The sequence below is a fragment of the Centropristis striata genome, chromosome 4 (genome assembly GCF_030273125.1).
Source record: "Centropristis striata isolate RG_2023a ecotype Rhode Island chromosome 4, C.striata_1.0, whole genome shotgun sequence".
NCBI lineage: Eukaryota > Metazoa > Chordata > Actinopteri > Perciformes > Serranidae > Centropristis > Centropristis striata.
In genome coordinates, this window is record NC_081520.1 from 34,506,294 (window position 1) to 34,524,754 (window position 18,461).

General features: G+C 39.5%; 1 protein-coding gene across 2 annotated transcripts in view; it reads right to left on the reverse strand.

Moving 5' to 3' along the window:
- Positions 1–451: 451 nt before the first annotated feature.
- The window catches only part of zbbx (zinc finger, B-box domain containing), a 57,792-nt gene continuing 39,782 nt past the window's right edge, over positions 452–18,461 (reverse strand). For both annotated transcript variants that reach the window (XM_059330423.1, XM_059330425.1), the window contains exons 13-21: positions 18,285–18,343; positions 17,557–17,765; positions 16,293–17,138; positions 13,640–13,869; positions 11,069–11,237; positions 7,045–7,209; positions 4,425–4,721; positions 4,147–4,225; positions 452–783 (exon numbers count right to left, since the gene is read on the reverse strand). In XM_059330423.1, the coding sequence (XP_059186406.1) occupies positions 705–783; positions 4,147–4,225; positions 4,425–4,721; positions 7,045–7,209; positions 11,069–11,237; positions 13,640–13,869; positions 16,293–17,138; positions 17,557–17,765; positions 18,285–18,343 (2,133 nt within the window). In that variant the 3' untranslated portion in view covers positions 452–704. The remainder of the gene's footprint in view (positions 784–4,146; positions 4,226–4,424; positions 4,722–7,044; positions 7,210–11,068; positions 11,238–13,639; positions 13,870–16,292; positions 17,139–17,556; positions 17,766–18,284; positions 18,344–18,461) is intronic.

An 18,461-nucleotide genomic window follows, 5' to 3' on the forward strand; every position in this document is an offset into this window, starting at 1 on the left:
TCCCTCCCCTGCAAACATAATTTATCACCTGCAGCAGCATCTTCAGTGTGTGTGTGTGTGTGTGTATTTGCAGACAGTATGACCTGATCCAGTGCCACCCTCACCTTATTAACAAAGAAACTGATGAAAACAGAAAAAAATGCAGTGTGTTTAATTCCTATAGGCAAAATTGGCACCACATCAAACTGCCCCTCAGTGTGTGCCTATTAACACACACACACACACACACACACACACACACACACATTGACTAATACACAGTCAAAGAGGTTCAAGCTGAATCCTGCTGAGAAGGTAATGTAACTCACCATTCATCTTCCCATCAACTCCCATTTGCTTTATACCTTCAGCTAATCCATCCATGAGGGACCCTACACACTTGAGGTGTGTAGGGTACCTCACAGCTACTTTTCATCAGGGCAACATAAACATTGTGCACAATGCAAAGAGAGACAATCAAGAAACAATTTATTGAATATCCAACAGTGTTCTTTCAAAGCACTACATATACATTTTCATCAATTTGAACAAGAGTCCCCCGCGGATTTATTATTAGGGGCATCTGCACCACATGAACACAATTTAAATTACATCCGCTGTGTGTTTTTCCTCACTTCAGTCTCTTATATCTCTGTGGGTTCACGCCTCTTTTTCTCATTTAACAAGCAAGTTTGTGTTTTTACATGCATGTGTGTGTGCATATCTCAGGGTAGTAAGAAGACACTCTGCCGGTCTCTCTGTGCAGCCGCCTCCTCATCTTTTTGTTCCTCGCTGGCTTTGCCCCTGCAAGACCAAATGCACCAATCAAAGGCAGAACATCCTCCATGCACAGCACTCGAATACCTGTCTATGATTAAAGGACATATGCACTGAGCCTTTTGTAACTACTTTTAGATGCAGACATCATAAAACACTTGTAATATATTCAGGTGGGTATACCAGCTGAAAGTACAGTTTGTGTGTCTGCTGCATTGCTCATCATCAGGGTTGTGGTTTGACCAAACTGTCTGTTTTTTCATGTGAAATACCTCTAAAGAACAGGAAGAAGGAAGTAGAAATGTTGTAAATAAAAGGGTACGGACTACTTTCTTACATACAGGAGGTACAATTAACTGCACCAGTGGAGCCCACATACATTTTATTGAGGCATCTATAAAATGTCTCTCCTAGTTTGCATCTGACAAGTCTAAATTAACTTTGGATTCGATAAAAACAGCAGGCATATCAATGCCATCCACACCGCCCACCTGATCTGACACTGGTGTCAAAGAAGGTTGGTGTCAACATAGTCTGCGGTGATCATGCGACAGATGCTGTGGCCTTTGTTTTATTATTCAGAAACATTTAAATTTGTCTAGATTTTAATGTCATCAAGCATCCAATTATTTTCCTGAAGAGTTACTGACACATTCGATTTTAGTTTTCGAAACAGGTGTCCAAACAGGTGTATACAGATATTAAATATCTATTAGATATTAAATGAAGCTTTGGTATTTGATTTGTTTCAGTACCTCTTTTAAAGAATCACTATGTTTTCCCGTTGCATTTCTGATCTTGCTGACAGCTGAACCTTTAATAAAGTCCACAACTGACTTTTGCTTTTAAAGGTCTGTTTTACTTGCAAAATTCCACAAGTAAGTGTTCCCACTGATTGTTGGTATCATAACCTACAGCTAATCTAAATAATCACATTCATGCCAACTGTGTACCTGCAAACACATGCTCCATCGGGCGGCAAATTATGCTGTAGGTTTTATGTATGGACTTGAGTGTAACAAGCTGACATTCAGATTCTAAGGGAAATCAGTTCACATTTTAAATACATTTAAAATAAAAGCACAGTTCAGCTGATGTCTGAGTGCAATGCTAAATGTCAATGCATTTAAATTTCATTCATACCAAGGCAGCAAACACAGAAGCAGGAGTAAAGAAACCTGAGTCTCTCAGCTAATGATGGCGAATCTCATATGTCGAACTTGAACTTTTTATAATCAATCTAAAACTTCTTGTTAGGTCACCGTTGATTCTGCACTGTATGAACTGTACATCACAAAATTGAAACTATGTATATGTGATACTACTGTGCAAGTATGCACTGACTGAAGGTTAGATCAAAGACAGCCAATAGACTAAAGCAACACTACAGCACAGTCAGGCAGCTGGAAGCAGTTGAGTCAGATGATGAATAGTTGTCTGGATATAAGGTAAACATAGCTTGGGTTGCAGCAGACACATGCATCAATAGATGCACACATACAGCATGTAATAATACACTACACTACAGCATTCACTTGTGTGTTGAGTGGGCATGTATTAGAGTGTCCTATTACTGGAATAGTCACCAAAATAAATGTATATTTTATCGGTTTCATACAAGACTAAATTATAAACCTGCTCAAGAGTTCCTGATAAAACTGTTATTCTGTATGATGGTGGCTGGGGAGCAGAGACCACTCGACAGTAGAACTCTATTATCATGCATTATTACTGTGCATCTACTCTGCAATGCAACTACAGCCATCACTCAACATCTGGGAGTACCTGGTGGCTGAGAGGAGGACTCAATTGAAGGGTGCTGTAGGGATGGTACAGTAAATGTATATTAAAGGTCCAGTTTTAAGTTGCAAACTTACTGTAAAAACTGTGTTTAGAAAGAAAATGTGAAGCACAAGTTAGACTTTCAAATGTAACTTGGAATGTCAAAAATATTTGCTCTATAGGACTAAAAAGTCGTTCAATTTCAAAGATGAATGTGCGTTTCCCTATTTCAATGAGGATTGCAGGCTGTTAAAGTTGTGACACAATTCCTGGCATGGTAAGTTCTTCTTATGTTTTGAATATTTATGAACTGAATATTATCACATTGACCAAAAACTGCATGATTTGAGGGAATGTGACAGTTATGACGAAGGTGCGCATGTGTGTGTGTGTGTGTGTGTGTGTGTGTGTGTGTGTGTGTTTGTGTGCATGTTTAAAGGATGTAAGGAGCTGTTTTGGGAGCCCTCTGTGTAGTATGTGTTAATCCGGTTATTACACGTCTCAATATGATATTCACAGTGCTCTGCTCAGCACAAGGCCTCTAGCGCAGATTATGCCCACTACACACACATACACACAAACACAAAACATCAACAACGCACAGGCACACACACCCACACCCACACACTCAGTTTTGGAAATACAGGAAAAAATACATTGACACTCTCCCTCTCTCTGTCTCACACACACACACACACACACACACACACACATTAAGCAGCACATTAAGGCCCGATACCGAACATGCTGTCAAAGCGAAAGTCGTTCTGCTGGCTAACGATCCATTACACACTCCACATATCCGACAGAGAGAGGGATTGACGGGGCACAAAAAAAGAGGGATTACCCCCCATCGTGACCATTGGAATGGTGGAGGAATGTAGAGGGAGAGAAAGCAACGGATTACATGCCGATCATGGTGAAAAGACACAGACAAGAGTAGGAAAACAGGAAGTCATGACGCTCACTCAGATTCTCACAGAGAAAACAGAAGCACATTTGCTATCAGGATACCAACATTAAATGGACATTTTAACAGTTTCCTAAGCTGCAGCTAGTACTTTTAAGCTCTCGAGGGAGGAACTTGTTATATTAATTTATTCAAGTTTGGTAACAATAAAAAATTGGGCTTCTTTTTTTTTTTAAACTAACCTATCATAAAAAAAATTACTCAAGTCCCATCTGCTAACATGCAGGGAGTGGGATTTCTGACCTACCTGTCTGTCCATCTTTATAAACGGTCTTTGTTCAGGACGCCAGTACGCCACTATATCTCTACATAGCAGATAGTTGTTTGATGGTATATTGCTATTTTATTGTTCAAAATATCATATAAAACCTCTAATGTTCATATTGCTACATTAACATGACCATGTTAATGATCCACAAATAAATAGAGTTAGTTAAAAAATAACTATTATGTTCCTGGGAACACCACTATAAAACTTGGGAAACCAAAGCAGTGGAGAATATAACCTCAGTGTAGCCCAAGAAAAGATAAATCTGTTAATGTGTTGAGATTATGTATTGTGTTTGCAATGTGTTTGCTTTAAGCAACCAAGATCAATATGTGTTTGTGTGTTTAGCTTGTGTGTGCATGTTACTCACCGTGTCAAACAATGATTTCCATGCTGATCTTGCCTTCCAATGCTTTCTGTACCAAATAATAAAGCCTGCTTCTCCGTTTCTGAGATGGATAAAGAAAGGTTAGTGCTAATGGCCTTATTTTTAAAATTATCATTACCATTATAACATCAGACATTGTTGTGATTTAAATTATTACATCCAATTTTATTATTATCAATATTATAAAACAGACCGATCACACTGTAGTTGGCCATAAAATGATGGTGTTTGCATTCATGACTGTATGTGTATGTCCGCACCTTTGGTCATGAGTCTGAGTTCCTGCTCCAGACCGTGGAGTGTGTGTGCGGTCGTGTCGGTGTCCAGGTCTGGATCCTCACAGCCTGTCTCGTCCACACTACAGATCTCCATGATCTCCTGGGCAGCTCGGGACAACGGACGGAACGCGGGATTCAATGTAGGACGGGACAGGCAGGCAGAGAGGGGACGAGAAAGAGAATGGGAGAGGGATGGAGAGACAGGTGCAGAGAAAGGGCTTGGGTTTGTATTTGGACGGTGCAGCAGAAATGGTGTGGACTCGCCAGACAAGCTAGACCCTGAATAAGAATGAAAGGATACATATATCAGTGCACATAAGTATAGATGGATGAATGTCATGTTGGATATGATGATATACAGTGAGGGTATCTTACAAAAAAAAGCTACAGAAAGTTTAAGTGAAAGAAAGAGATAAGACAAGATTCAGAGTAAGACAGGACAAAGTAAGAGGAGGAAGGGGAGGGGTATGCAGCTCGGGTTTCAGGGAAAGAGGGTGAGAGACAGAGAAACTATCACAACAGTCAGCGGAATGAGTGGTGTCTCATCCCACTCCACTGCGAGCCACATCAAATTGAATCAGATTGAACATCCATCCCCACCTGCTCACTGTAAATTACATCGAGGCCCCCATTGAGAAGCTATGATGGTGTGGGTGTGCATGTGCGTGTGTGTTTGTGTGTGTGCGGCACACTGATTCCTCATGCTGGGTGCTGTCTAACCAGTTTCAGCTCCAGTGTTAAGTCTTTCATTCTTTCAATCTTCCATTGTCTCCTTACCTCACCCTCCCTCTGTCCCTCCCTCCTTTCTCAGTGCCTGGCTCTGTCTTTCAACTGGCACAGAACCTCCACTTAGTGCTTCACAACCACCTGCACTGTCAAACTAAACAGCATGGGAGGAATGATGCATGCGGTACAGCGCCGCTAACATGTGCACTCCATACACATAACTGTACAAGAAGATGGGACATAGATGTAGATTTTGTTTACTGATAAGACTCTGTGCCTGATTTAAAATGTATTCAGGCTAAAATGAGAGTGAGATTAAAATCTGATCTCTCCACATTACCTCCTGCTAAAGTTTCTGAGCAAGGTCAGATTTCAATCTTTCTTGTTATCCATACACTATATGCTGTATATATACTGCCTGCAACAAAAAAAAAAATCATATAATTTATATGATTGGACATTATAAATTATATGATTGGCACATTACGTCCTCTTATGGACATAATTTGCAAAAATTGATGTATGAATAGTTCAAACCTATGTGTTTTTCTCTGAGGGAATATTCATATATATTGAATTGTCATTTTTAGGCCAATTTTGACAGCTCCAGACATACTATGTAGATGCATTGAGATACAAATGTATCTCTTCAACATGGAAAATAATAATGTCAAGTATAACTGGGGCCTATGCAAAACAAATATAGCCCCCAAAAAAAGCCTAAAGCCTAAAAAGGATAAACAAAATGCCGTGAATATCCAAAGGAGTTCCCTTCTCACAAAGATGCTAAGGAACACAAAGCTATTTCAAGATATTCATTAATGGCACATGGGAGCCTACGCACAGATGTTTCGTCGAGAAGCCCTCTTCAGTGTGCTGTCAGACAGCACACTGGAGCGGCACACTGACAAGACAGCACAATGAGGCATAGTGAGTGAGGCAACTTGCCGAAACGTCTGTGATAAGGTTCCCATGTGGAATTAAAAATATTGAAAACATGTTGAGCACCAGAGTGTCCTTCTGATGCTGTAATCAAATATGTGGAAAAGATTTTGAGCTCTTGAGAGACTTTACAAGTATGCACCTCCTTTCAAATATTCAACTTAGCTACACCTTGAGTCAAGTGAGGAACAATGTGGAAAATTGATGCTTTAAACTATTTACTTTGGGTGAACAAGTATGAATGAATAGAGTGAAGAAGGGAAATAAAAACATAACAATTAAAAAGAATTACACAAAATGTGTAAATGTTTAAGGGCACGGAAGGAAAGAATGGGCATGATTCATGAAGAGAACTAACGACAGCAGGGCTAAATGGTTTGAAAGTGTAGAAAGAGCAGAGTGGTGGAATGAAATGGTCGATATAAATACAGTTGTTTTCAGTACACTGAGTGAGGAGGGGAAGAGGAAAGAAATCCTGTGAACTGATGAGCAGTGGGGGGTATTAGATATATCACTGAGGAAAACAGATTACCGTCTTGTCTTACAGGTGTCGATGTTTGTGTGCGTGTGTATCAGTATAAACAGATTACTGCAGTGTTTCTGGGATCTGAGCGAGGGAAGAGATGAGAGGATGCAGTTTTGGACTGACTCCCAATCCTGCATGTGTGTGTGTGTGTGTGTGTGTGTGTGTGTCTACAGTACGTGCGTATATGGTGCTAGTGCCTGTGTTTGAGAGTGATACAGTATAATCTCTTTAAGAAACCTGCCTTCTCAGTGCCAAAAAAGTGTGGTTATATGCAGAAAGGAGGCGCATTGATATTATAAAATGGAGTTCTGTGTTTAGGAGAGTAAGAAGTGGAGCTCAGCGAGCTTGAGAGTGTTCACACAGACAAAATGCACACAAGCGTGGACGCGAGCACACACACAGACTTACCAGATGTTCCTAGTTCATTTGCCGGTATTTCTCGTCTCCTGGTGGGGCTGGTTGAGTGAATCTGAATTCCATTTGGTTGCATGTGGTTATCCTTCGTCATTCTAAAAACCAAGTGTTCCTCAGCATAGGTAGTGAGGCTGCCCCCTGGCCCATAACAGTCCGAACCTAAAAAAAAAAGCGAGAGAAAAACTGAGAGAGGGCACACCAAATCTGAATTGAGAAAATAAAACTGCAAAGAATAAGAATATCTATAAATGATACGATCAAATAAAATAAAAATTCTATACAGAAGAATGTTAATATTTAGAGTTTTTATATCCCATAAACGCCTCTGCTGACCCTGTTTTAAAAGTATTCCATCACTCTATCCACTTTCACATTCTTTTATTGCCCTTTACATGCTCTCAAAAACATGAAGAATATCTGGATACAAGATAAATGAAATCCAAGGACACAGATCATGCAACGTCTCGCTGCTATCAGTAGCACGTATAGCAGCAAATGGAAATGGCAATGCATTTGATTTGCTATCTACCTCCAACAGTGTGTGATTTTCTGTAGATCCAATGCATGGAATAACTTTTTTTTTGGTTATAACAGTGCAATGATACACAGAATATAAAGCTGCTGTGAGAATTATAGAATATGGCTATTCATTTGCATAGTTGTTTATCCATTTAAAAAGTAAAACTAGGTCAAGTTACAAATGGTTATAAGAATTAAAGGAGCGGAGCACACAGAGACCAACAGCCCGGCAGAGAGGAGGAACTGACAAATACGGTACGAGAAGAAGAAAAGACAAGCAACAGTCTCTTAAACACAGGATCTCAGCTCAAGTTTAGGTCTTCATTTTAGTTTGGAAATTCACTATACATTTTTGAGGACATTGCAAGTTATATTGTTTGACATGATGCAAACAGTGTTATCACTTCAGTTGGTAAATCACGCTCTACAGCTATGAGTTGCAAAAGAGCTCAAATCCTACAGAGCAAGTTTCAGAAAATCAAAACACATCCAATTAACATACAATAACAGCAACAAAAGAGAAGCCATGGCTTTGAGGAGGTTCATCATTTACATAAAATGTATGAATTAGCTTATTAGTACTAATAAATATATAAATGAATGTAAGCTAATTTAGTAAATTACATGTGATGAAACAATCCATTTGTCCATTCAGCAGCAGCATCTGTACCAAACCAATATTGCTTAATAAGCCTGTTCAGCCAATCCTGACAGCTGCAATGCAATTACTGCTGTTTTCTGCTTTCTCTCCAGTGGTTAGCCAATCAATTAATAGTATTGACTGGATGGAGAATCTACTAACTAAACTAAATCAGCTGCAAATGAAAAGGGGAAAGGAGTAAGACAGACAGCTTTTACACTCACAAAAGAAAGGCTGAAATACAAAAATGACTTCTAAATGCATACAAAGAAACATTTCTGCATGTTTCTTCATCAATTTGTTTGCTGGTCTTTGCTTGTTGTCTATCTGCTTGTTTACCTAGAAGTTTGGTCATTGTCCTGCCTGCCTGTCTGTCTGTCTATCTGTCCGTCTCTCTCTCTTTGGATGCACACGAGACAGAAACTGCACACTAACAACCTCATTTTCTGACTGACCGGGTGACAGGGAGTAAGAGCAGAAAGGAGAGAGAGGTGGAAAGGTAGAGCAGGAGACATATAAAACCTGTTGGATCTCAGCCCTGCCTAAAAAAAAAAAGAGTAAAATTGAGGAGACAGATGGAGGGATGGAGGGACATAAATGAGTGCGGAGTGTTGTCAAGGTGATATTCCTCCTCTCTAACCTTTCTCTCTCATTAACTTTGGAGCTTTAACGATGGTGGCAGAGACAGTGCGGGGTTTGACGAGCGGCTGGCTGCATGGTGCGATGAGGGTAGTGGTGCCCTTGTGGGAGACTCTCACTGTCAACCTCATTCATTTAACACAGGCCTGACAATGAAACAGTGAAAAGATGGACTTCAAGATTTGATGAAGGGAAAGGTTGATGGGATCATTTTGGGCCAAGCGATTTACTTAAGCATGGAAAATGTGGATTAGAAATTCTTGCTGAATCGAAACAGCAGCTTCTGTTTGAAATGCATGTAATTCAGCAGCCTTGGACAAGAGTACAAGGTGCAATGAGCACCACGATAAATTATAGCGTCTCCTTCGATCCAATTATTATTATTTTACCTCAAATTGAAATTTGGAGGTTAAGGCTACATTTTCATGAGCCTTTTTTGGAAAGTCTGAGCACCACATATGCATGACAAGTTTACAAATCATCAGTGTTAAAAAAATAATACCATACTTTACCTCAATAGCAACGGCATGATCTTCCAGACATAGTTAATGTCAGAAGTTTAAAGAAAAAACATCTTGCTAAAGCAGGTTTTATTTGATGTTGTTCAAGGTGAAACTCGGCAGTGAAAAAAGAGGAGGAAGAAAAGAAAGAATTTGCTCTCTTGCTTGAAATGCAAATAGACAGGTAATAATGGCATATAAGCATTTCCTAGCAATATTGACTGATTAGACAATATGTTTTCAGATGTGATGTTTAAGAAATATGACATTGCACTGACAACAGCCAGCTGCCTTTCAACAGACCTCTCAAAGGTATAGGCAAAGTAAACCTTGAGTGCCATGTGAAGGACACAAGCATTATTATCTCGACTTTTCAGCTGGGAAAGAAACAAGAAGAGAAGGCTGTGTTTGTCTGTGAGTGTGTCTTCGGGGTGAAATGCGGACTTTCACAAGTTTGAAGTTAACTGTGTTTTGCTACAGAAAATGGAGGCACTACATAAAACCTAGCATCACTGCCTGACAGTTGTATGGCCCCACCAGTCGGTCAAATTGCAGTTTATATATGTGTCTGTCCAGACCATATGTAAGATATCAAGTCTCCATGACATCATCACTTTTAAGTTTCTAAAGAGTGAAAATTAAGCTCAAAGTGGGTGGCTCTTGTTGCTGCTTCCATCAGTGCCTGACTGGGCTCTTTTCCAAGCTAATCCAAAGAAGGAGGCTAAATGTAGCGGTGAAGCACCTGCGATGGCAGTTGCCTGTCATGCAAATTGCCCATATCCTTTATTATGCATAACTTTCAGCCTAAATAAAAATTAAACAGGCGAGTTATATATTTGGCATATTTATCGTATGAATTCTTGATTTATGGTCAAACACATGTTTTGACAGGTTACAGAGATCTTGACCTTTGACCTCCAAATCCCTGATGTCAATTGTAAATGTGCACTGTATTGTCTCTGTGTTTTCTTTTCTGTCATGCAATCGGGTGGCTGTGCCGCACAATGAATTTCGGAGAAAGCTGACAATAAAGTATTATCTAATCTAATCTAATCTAATCAGTTCACCCCAAAGCGGACGTTTGTGTCAAATTTAAAGATATTTCCCTTAAGGTGTGCCTGAGATATCGCGTTCACAAGATTTGGGACGGACAGACGGATGGACAGATGGACAATCCAGAAACATAATGCCTCTGGCCACAGCTGTCACTGTGTAGTGGAGGCATAGTAATGCCAGCACTAAATATAAAAACGGAGCACACAAGCGTACCCACATGTGCAGGCAAAGACATATACACATACACACACAAATTAAAAAAAGGCATCTCAGGAAAGCTCCCCTTGGACCCACCAGTAGTAAATTATCGGTGTTGTCCCCCATCTCTCGTTTTCCACCAAACAGCCAGCGCTCCTCTGGGTTTAAAACTCATTTTCATCTCTCTTGTAAGCTCTACGCTTTTACATATTTGTTCTAAATCCTATTATGAGGCCTTTGTGATATGAATAACGCTTGCAAATTGGAAAGTATCTCCAGGCAAAAGTTGGACACAGAGGTAATCTTCACAATCTAATCTCATGAAGCACAAAAAAAGCAACGGCACTTTCTGATGTAGTTTATGGGAAAACATGAGCCAGTTAAAAGAGGAAAATCTCAATAAAATAGGAGCATAAAAATTCATGCACACACAAATACTGAAAAACACTTCCCATCTTCAGCCTACCTGTTGCATCTGAAACACGTGGGGAAGTTTGGCATGTGTGCAGCGGGTCACACTGTGTGTGTTCTGGTGTGCTGGAGTGACCGGAATTCATGTCCAAACCCGGAGGGTAAGACCCATCGAGAACACAGAACTGCTCTGATCCGGACCCAGCACTCTGGTTGTGCATCACCTAAGGGGACATAGAAACAGATGGAGAGACGCAGCAGAAGGAGGGATGTAAGAAAAGCAGGGGTAATTGGTAAAAAGGGATGGAGAGAGGCAGAAAGACAGATCATGTGAGGATGAGATGGAGATGATACACAAAGAAATAGATTATGAAAGGAGTTGAGGAGGGGACAGGAAGGGGGAGTGAAATATTTGGGAACAAAGAAAAGAGAGTACAGGGGAATAAGGAATTAATAGTTTGGTCTTGAGTTTCATTTCTATCCTAACACAATCGGTTCAAAGGACACACTGAAATTCAATATCAATTTAACTTTTATTAAGACAGGTAAGTGTGTTGAAATTTGTGTTTCTTCCTTTTTTTTTTTACTGTGTGAATGCATATTAATAAGCCTGTGTCTTTTACTGGAGATTATTCCCTTCTCTCCCTGTTTCCTTTGTTTCCACTTGATGAATTGATTTTTAATTAACCCCTGGAGCTGGTGAGAGCATCTCACTACGGCGTGGTCGGTTGGCTGTTCTTCCCACGCAAGTGTCCTCCTGTGAGACGGGGGTAAAATGAGGAAGCACTGTTTAGTTAAGATTAGATCTGGTGCATTAGCATGCTAGCCGTAGCATTGCGAGACACTGCAGATGGGAGAAAATAGGAAGCAAGGCATGTGGGAATAGTGTTGCTATGAAAGAGGAAGGAGAAAGGATGGAGAATGACAAGGAGACAGAAGAGGAAGACGGGGCGAAAGAAAGAAGAGAGGCATAACAATGAAATGGCAAGAGACCAAACACAATGGGACTGTGTAGCAGGAAGAATTGGAGTTGTGTCTGTGCAGACCAATGTCTACTCATAACAAAAAGGATGCAGGTGTTGACTTGCAGCCTGAACTATATGGTTAAGTTAAAACAAAAAAAGAGACGAAGTGCAGAAGAAAAGGTGAACATAGAATAAATGGACACAAAAAGATGGACCAAAGGAAAGAGAGGAAGAGAAAGTATGATAAATACATGGAGGACAAGAGAGAAGAGATCAAGTCTAAAGAGAGAGAGAGAGGCATAGAAAAAATTACTATCTAATCATTTTAGGAGCAGTTTGATTCAGGTCCAGAGGCCACAGATAACCACCATCTTCACAATCATGAACCTCATTTTGCTCCAGCTTTTTAATAAAGCACTAGCCCCCCTTATTTTCTTTCATTCCCCTGTCACAGTATAAAGGATTCATACCATTAAATGGCTGATAGGTCATTTGGGACCATTCAAGCGGTGTCTTTTTAATCCACTCTGTTTCTCTTTTCTTCCCTCAATGGTGTGCACCTTTAACACCATTGCCTTGGGTGTCTTGGAACTATAGATGAATAATGTAAAGTAATTAGCGTGATACAAATGTTATCTAATAGATCAGGTCAGCTACAATAAGAAACTCTAACTGTATGTCGCTGAAGTCTTCACATTCTATGGAGCGATTATGTCCAGTGTAATGATGTGGTTCTCTAAAACTTCTCAAACTTGCCCATTTATTCATATTGGCAGATAACTACTATGGCCTATTTGGTAATTCTTTCATTCATTTGTTAGCAATCAAATATTTTGTACAATGTAATATCAATTATATTTTTATCAAGCTGCAGGCCATATTTAACTATGCAAAGCATTCCACTTTTATCCAATCAAAAAATATGTATGTCTATAAATGTTGTTGTATTAGAGATGTGCACCTCTGCATCAAAAACAAGGGTGGCTGGGAGTGTGAAATTTCTTATTAAAAGTACTGAGTTGGTGTCATTTTAACTGGATGCTTTGAACACAGGAGCAATGATTTCATGCTTTCTAATATTTCACCGGAGTGTTTTTTTCTTTTGGCACATTCTTTTGAAGGTGGTTAGTATTGGTTGCAAATGGACTAAATAATGAGTAAAAGTTCATTAAAGGTCAGTGTGTAGGATTTCGGGGGACAGTTTGGCAGAAATTTAATGTTATATTCAGAATTGTGTTTTCTCTAGTGTATAATCACGTCGTCAGGTTGCACTGCAATGTTTCTACATCAGCCGAAAACAGACAAACCAATCATTGGCCTTTTGAGTTTTTGTATTACCTGAATGCCACCATAGGTTTTAATGCATGCTTGGAAATGCAGGGTCCAGTAAAGTGGTATTTAATCTGCAACTTCACTGCTACTTGCCACTAAGTCATACAAACCAAACTTTTTAATTCAGTGTGTTACGTTTTAAGTGAAATTTATGTTGTAGTGCTGGCTGATTGTTAGCTTGGCAACCATTTACATTTATGTGCTTACATCTGAGCCATTTAAAAGATACTTTTCTTGTGCTCCCCAGTAAACAGTGCTGTTATAGCTCTCCAACCCAAAGTTCTTCCCCCTAGAAGCAAAAAGCATGTGGGAATACAGAGACATGTTACCCTGGATGGTTCTGACAGCTGTTCTTGCTCATCAGTCTGCAAATCTTTTCCTCTGTCTGCATCCGCAGGAACAAAGGCATCTTCTGGATGAGATATGGCAGGATTCTCTTGCTCTTCTTCTCTGGATCTCCCTCTCGTTAAACGTCTATGCATCTGCTCTTCTTCGTCTGAAGAGTCTTCCTCATGTGGAGCCAGACCCAGGCTATCACTGGACATTTCATCACCACTGTCTTTGTAAAAACACAATCACATACGTTTTTTTTTTCAATATATATAATCTAAAAGATAGCATTACATGCATACGGCTAAAACTAGGTGACTTTCAAGGTGAACAGTATGAACACACTGACCATCCTGATGTATCATGCTTTGAATCACCAAAGCAACATTTTCATCTCTAACATCCAATGAAAAATGTAAAACTTGATGCATCAAGCTCTAATAAGCTGATAAAGCAAGCTTTCAGTGCCAGAGTCAAAATACTGTGTGAAGTGAAGTGTGAGAAGGATGCAGTGGATGAAGGAAAACACAGAAATGATGGATGAAGAGAGGAAGAGAGGTAGAAGTGTAAAATGTGAACAGGAGAAGTAATTGCAGGAGGAAAAGTTAGGAAGGAATGGGCCATTTTGAACTGTCGTCACAGTTTACAGCCTTCGGTTCTCTATTTAAAGGCCACATTTTAGCACAATTTTTAATTTCAAAGAGACAGTAAAATATACAATATATATATATATATATATATATATATATATGAGAGACAGAGAGAGAGAGAGAGAGAGGAGTTTTTGAGAAAAAAAAATCAGCAAATGATACCTTGTACACACACTGTAACTTCTGAATTTGCTCACACACAAACACACATTCAGTATATTTCAGCGTTTAAACAAAAAATAATTTATCCAGTCATCATGTGTTCAAATTTGTGTGTTTGTGTGTTATATCTGTTATATATATATGTTATATATGTATACCTGCATGTATGGAAAAAAGCATGTATCTGCATCAGTAAATTCTGTGTGTGTAGTATACTAAAGGGAATTCAGGGCCCTTTTTAACAGTGTAATTACTTTCCTGTCTCTTGTAGCATTATGTCAGGTATTTACTTAAAACCCTAATCGATTAAAAAAAAATAAAGAACACTTTTTATGGATGGATCTAAATTGGCTTTGACAGCCCAGTGGGATAAAAGGAAGCCATTACTGCTGAGATCCACAAGCATTTTATTCATATAAACTGCCTGGCCATTGAGAATTGTGTTCAGGCAAAATGCAGCATGACAAAGTGTTCTATCAGAAATCGCTTTACTGCAAAGACCTGTGCTTCCCCATCCATAAATATGAATTTTGTTTCTCTTTTTTTTTGGTAAGCCGAATCTTGGTCCAGGGAAATGACTGTTTGGTCTCTGGAAATCATACCAAATAAAACTGCCTTGAAATGCAAACATGTATCAAATCAATGTATGAGACACAACCACAGATTATAGAAAGGCAGTGGAAAATAAGGACATTTAGTTGGACGGGTATATCCCACAGTTGCCCTCAAGATGTAGCTGCAAAATGTTTTCAATGAATGACTCATTGGCAATAGACCTACTTAGACCCTAACTGATGAAGAATACACACACAGACAAAAGAAAAAACAGACATGAGCAAAAAACATTAAAAAAGCTGAGTCACTGTGAAATACTTGAGCATAGAGTTAGAGTTTAAATGTTTGTAAGATGAAACAAGGGTGATAAAGTTAAAAACTTCTAGCACCACTTGAAGAGTAGTACCATAGGGGAGCATTATAATAGTGAACACCAACGCATTTCAGTCTACTATCAAGTCTGTCTGTCTGTCTTTGTCTGTCCAAGTCGTGTTCACCCTTATAACACCAGTGGCCTTAATCAGGAAAATTAAACTTCATTTAAGCATCAAACCATTAGTTGTTGTTTTTTAGAATGTAGGTAATTAATTCTTGTTAATACACTTTTCTTGAGTATAGATGCATCAGAGTTACTCTGAGTAGGGGAAATTATATCAGAACCCCATTTTGCCAATTTCAAGATTAAATCATGTGATGTCAGTTGGAGCTATTAATTATATGAGGAGTAAATTGGCAAATGCTTTTTGAATTTCACGGAGAACTGAATCTCAAGAGGGGCCAACTGAGCAAAGAACTGTATTGTTGGCATAGATATGAATGTAGGAGGGAGGAATTCCGATCGCATGTGTTGTTATCTATGGAAATAGTGAGGAGCTTTGTCTGTACTCTTGGTGACATGGAGAAGGCGTGGCAACTGATGCTCCAATTGTAGTCACTGCCCCCCAATTACATACACACTGAGATCTGTAGCTGTCCAAATCACACTACTATCACAGGGTAGTGGTGCATCATACAGTTAAGATGCCCATATGTGGTTGATACATGTAATGGAGTTTTTAGCCTTTGACAGTCAGGAAGGAACATTAACGATCGATTATATACAGAAGACATTATAAATATCAATGCCACATATTTTTGTATCAGAACAAACATGGACAACAACCAACAGCTTGCACTCCTTATACGCGCCACACTTTCTGCTGAAACTCTCCCATAATTAGTAAACATATTAACCAAAAGCAACCTATTCATAATTTAAAAGAAAGTTACATCACAATTCACTTACCTATTGAGAGTTCCTCTTCCTTCTCCATTTTCACAGCTAAAGGAGGCTTATTGAAGACATCTAGGAAATGTGATGAAAGTGATGATATACATTGCGCATCCAGAGTTGTTTCCATGTCACCAGAGATGGAGGTAGGGGACAGAAAAACTGAAGAATCCTGATTTGTTGGAGTTGACGTATGACTAGAGTCTGCATCTGGAGTGCACTTGTTATATAGAGATAAACTGGAGACAGTTTTTACACGTGGACTTGGTTCCAGAGATTTTGATGGTATGTTTGGACCAGAAGACACAGGTGACGGAGGCAGCTGGAGTTGATTGTCTGATAGGAGAGACACTGGGTCACAGAAATGTTGAGATTGCCATCTGGACTCAAGATTGCTTGGGGGCAATTGGGAAAGCTTCAGTGATGAGATTGGTTCTGGGATTAACTGGGAAGATTGGGGTTGTTCTGGTAACAGGGATGAGTCTAAGCGTTTTTGTGATTCAGGGGCTGATTGGTTAACTTTGGGCAATAAGGTTGACTCAGTGGAGCTTGATGGTGAGACTGTGAACGTAGACCTAAGGGAGAAGGATTCGATTGGAGAAGAGGAGAGATCCTCTTCTGGGACTGGAGTTGTGGTACTAGCCATAAGAGAAACATCAGGCGGAAACGAAACAGAGGAGCGTGAGGATTCAGGGATCTCAGTTTGGGAATCTGCTAATGTGGGAGAAGACAAAAGTTGTATTGATCCGTGGTCAGGTTTTGATTTATGGATGTTTGTGAAGCAATTTGGTTTTTGTGACGTTAAGGTTGGTGTCTTGATTGATCTCTTTGAAGTCCTTGGTGTTTCAGGATTCGGGCATGCTGATGGATTAGACAAAAACAACAAGGATATTAGTTGCTTATGCAGGTATGTCACATTATACACACACAAGGGATTTTTGTCAAATGTGTTGTCCTTTACTAATGCAGTGCTGCAAGCAGTAAATGCTATACACTGATTTCGTACTAACATCCTATATTTTCATTTTATTTTTTAGTGTATCTTTTGCAACCAACCGACATGAGTAAAAGACAACAATGTTGTAACATCTGGAATGATTTTGGCAAAATTTAGGCCATATTGACTCAAGTCATGGTGTTGTCACACACTACCACTTAACTTATTATAAAATGGACACATTATAAAGCCACAGTTATCTTTGTTTGATAACAACATATAACAGTAACAATACAGCATTTCCTTTTTATTCCTCCTTGTAAAAAAAAGCACAAATCTCACATTGCGTTAAATTTTCTGCTTGTGAAGTCTGAGGCTTAAACAGACGGAGCTTTCGAGCTGCTTTGGGTTGTGCAGCTAGTGCTTTCAACTCCCTGGATGGTTGCACTGGACTGGGAGAAGAGCAGCGGACTCTTGAGGACCCACCGCTGGTTAGGGCTGTTCGGGGCACCAGTGTTCCCTTACCGAGGACCTGCTGAACAGAGGGAACCCTGTGTGGGAAATAGAAGACTGTGTGAAAAAGTCGGTGTTCACCTTTTCATGACTACACATAGCTTTCCTGGCATTTAATATTGTTATACTTAAAAATATTAGTAACCTTGTCATTCTACTTCATTAATTAAACTATGTGTAAACTACTAAGTAAATGGTAATGCATGCTGGAAACGTTGTGATGTGTGCCCTCCCAACCCTTGACGACTGACATCAACCTCCACAACAATGCTCTTTCTATTGTGTCAAGTTGCCAAGATGTATCACATCAATAACAGCTTACTGATTGTGTCAGTAATTATTTTATTTTCCTTTTTCTCAAAAGGAACAAAAGTCTAATTCTATCAAGTGGCCACCTGCTGTTCACCTGATTGTTTGGCTTTATCTTTAGATGAAAAGCCTTGTTTTCTGTCTTCATATTTGACAGACTTAGCCAGTTAAGCTCTTCCAGACAGGCCATTGTTATTGTGGTATGAACCTGCGAGGTCACAGAAGATTTTTTTTTTTTTTAGGCTCACCTTTTGTTGTCGTCTGTCCCCTGTTCAGCATCAAAAACCCCATTTATGTCTCTGTCTTTCTGTAGAAAACAAAAGACAACAGTGCTATCACAAGTGAATAAGACGACAAAGAGAGAAATGGAAGCAAAGCAACTGCAGGTGTCTGTGAAGCTTTGTGTGCAGGTGTGTGTCTACTCC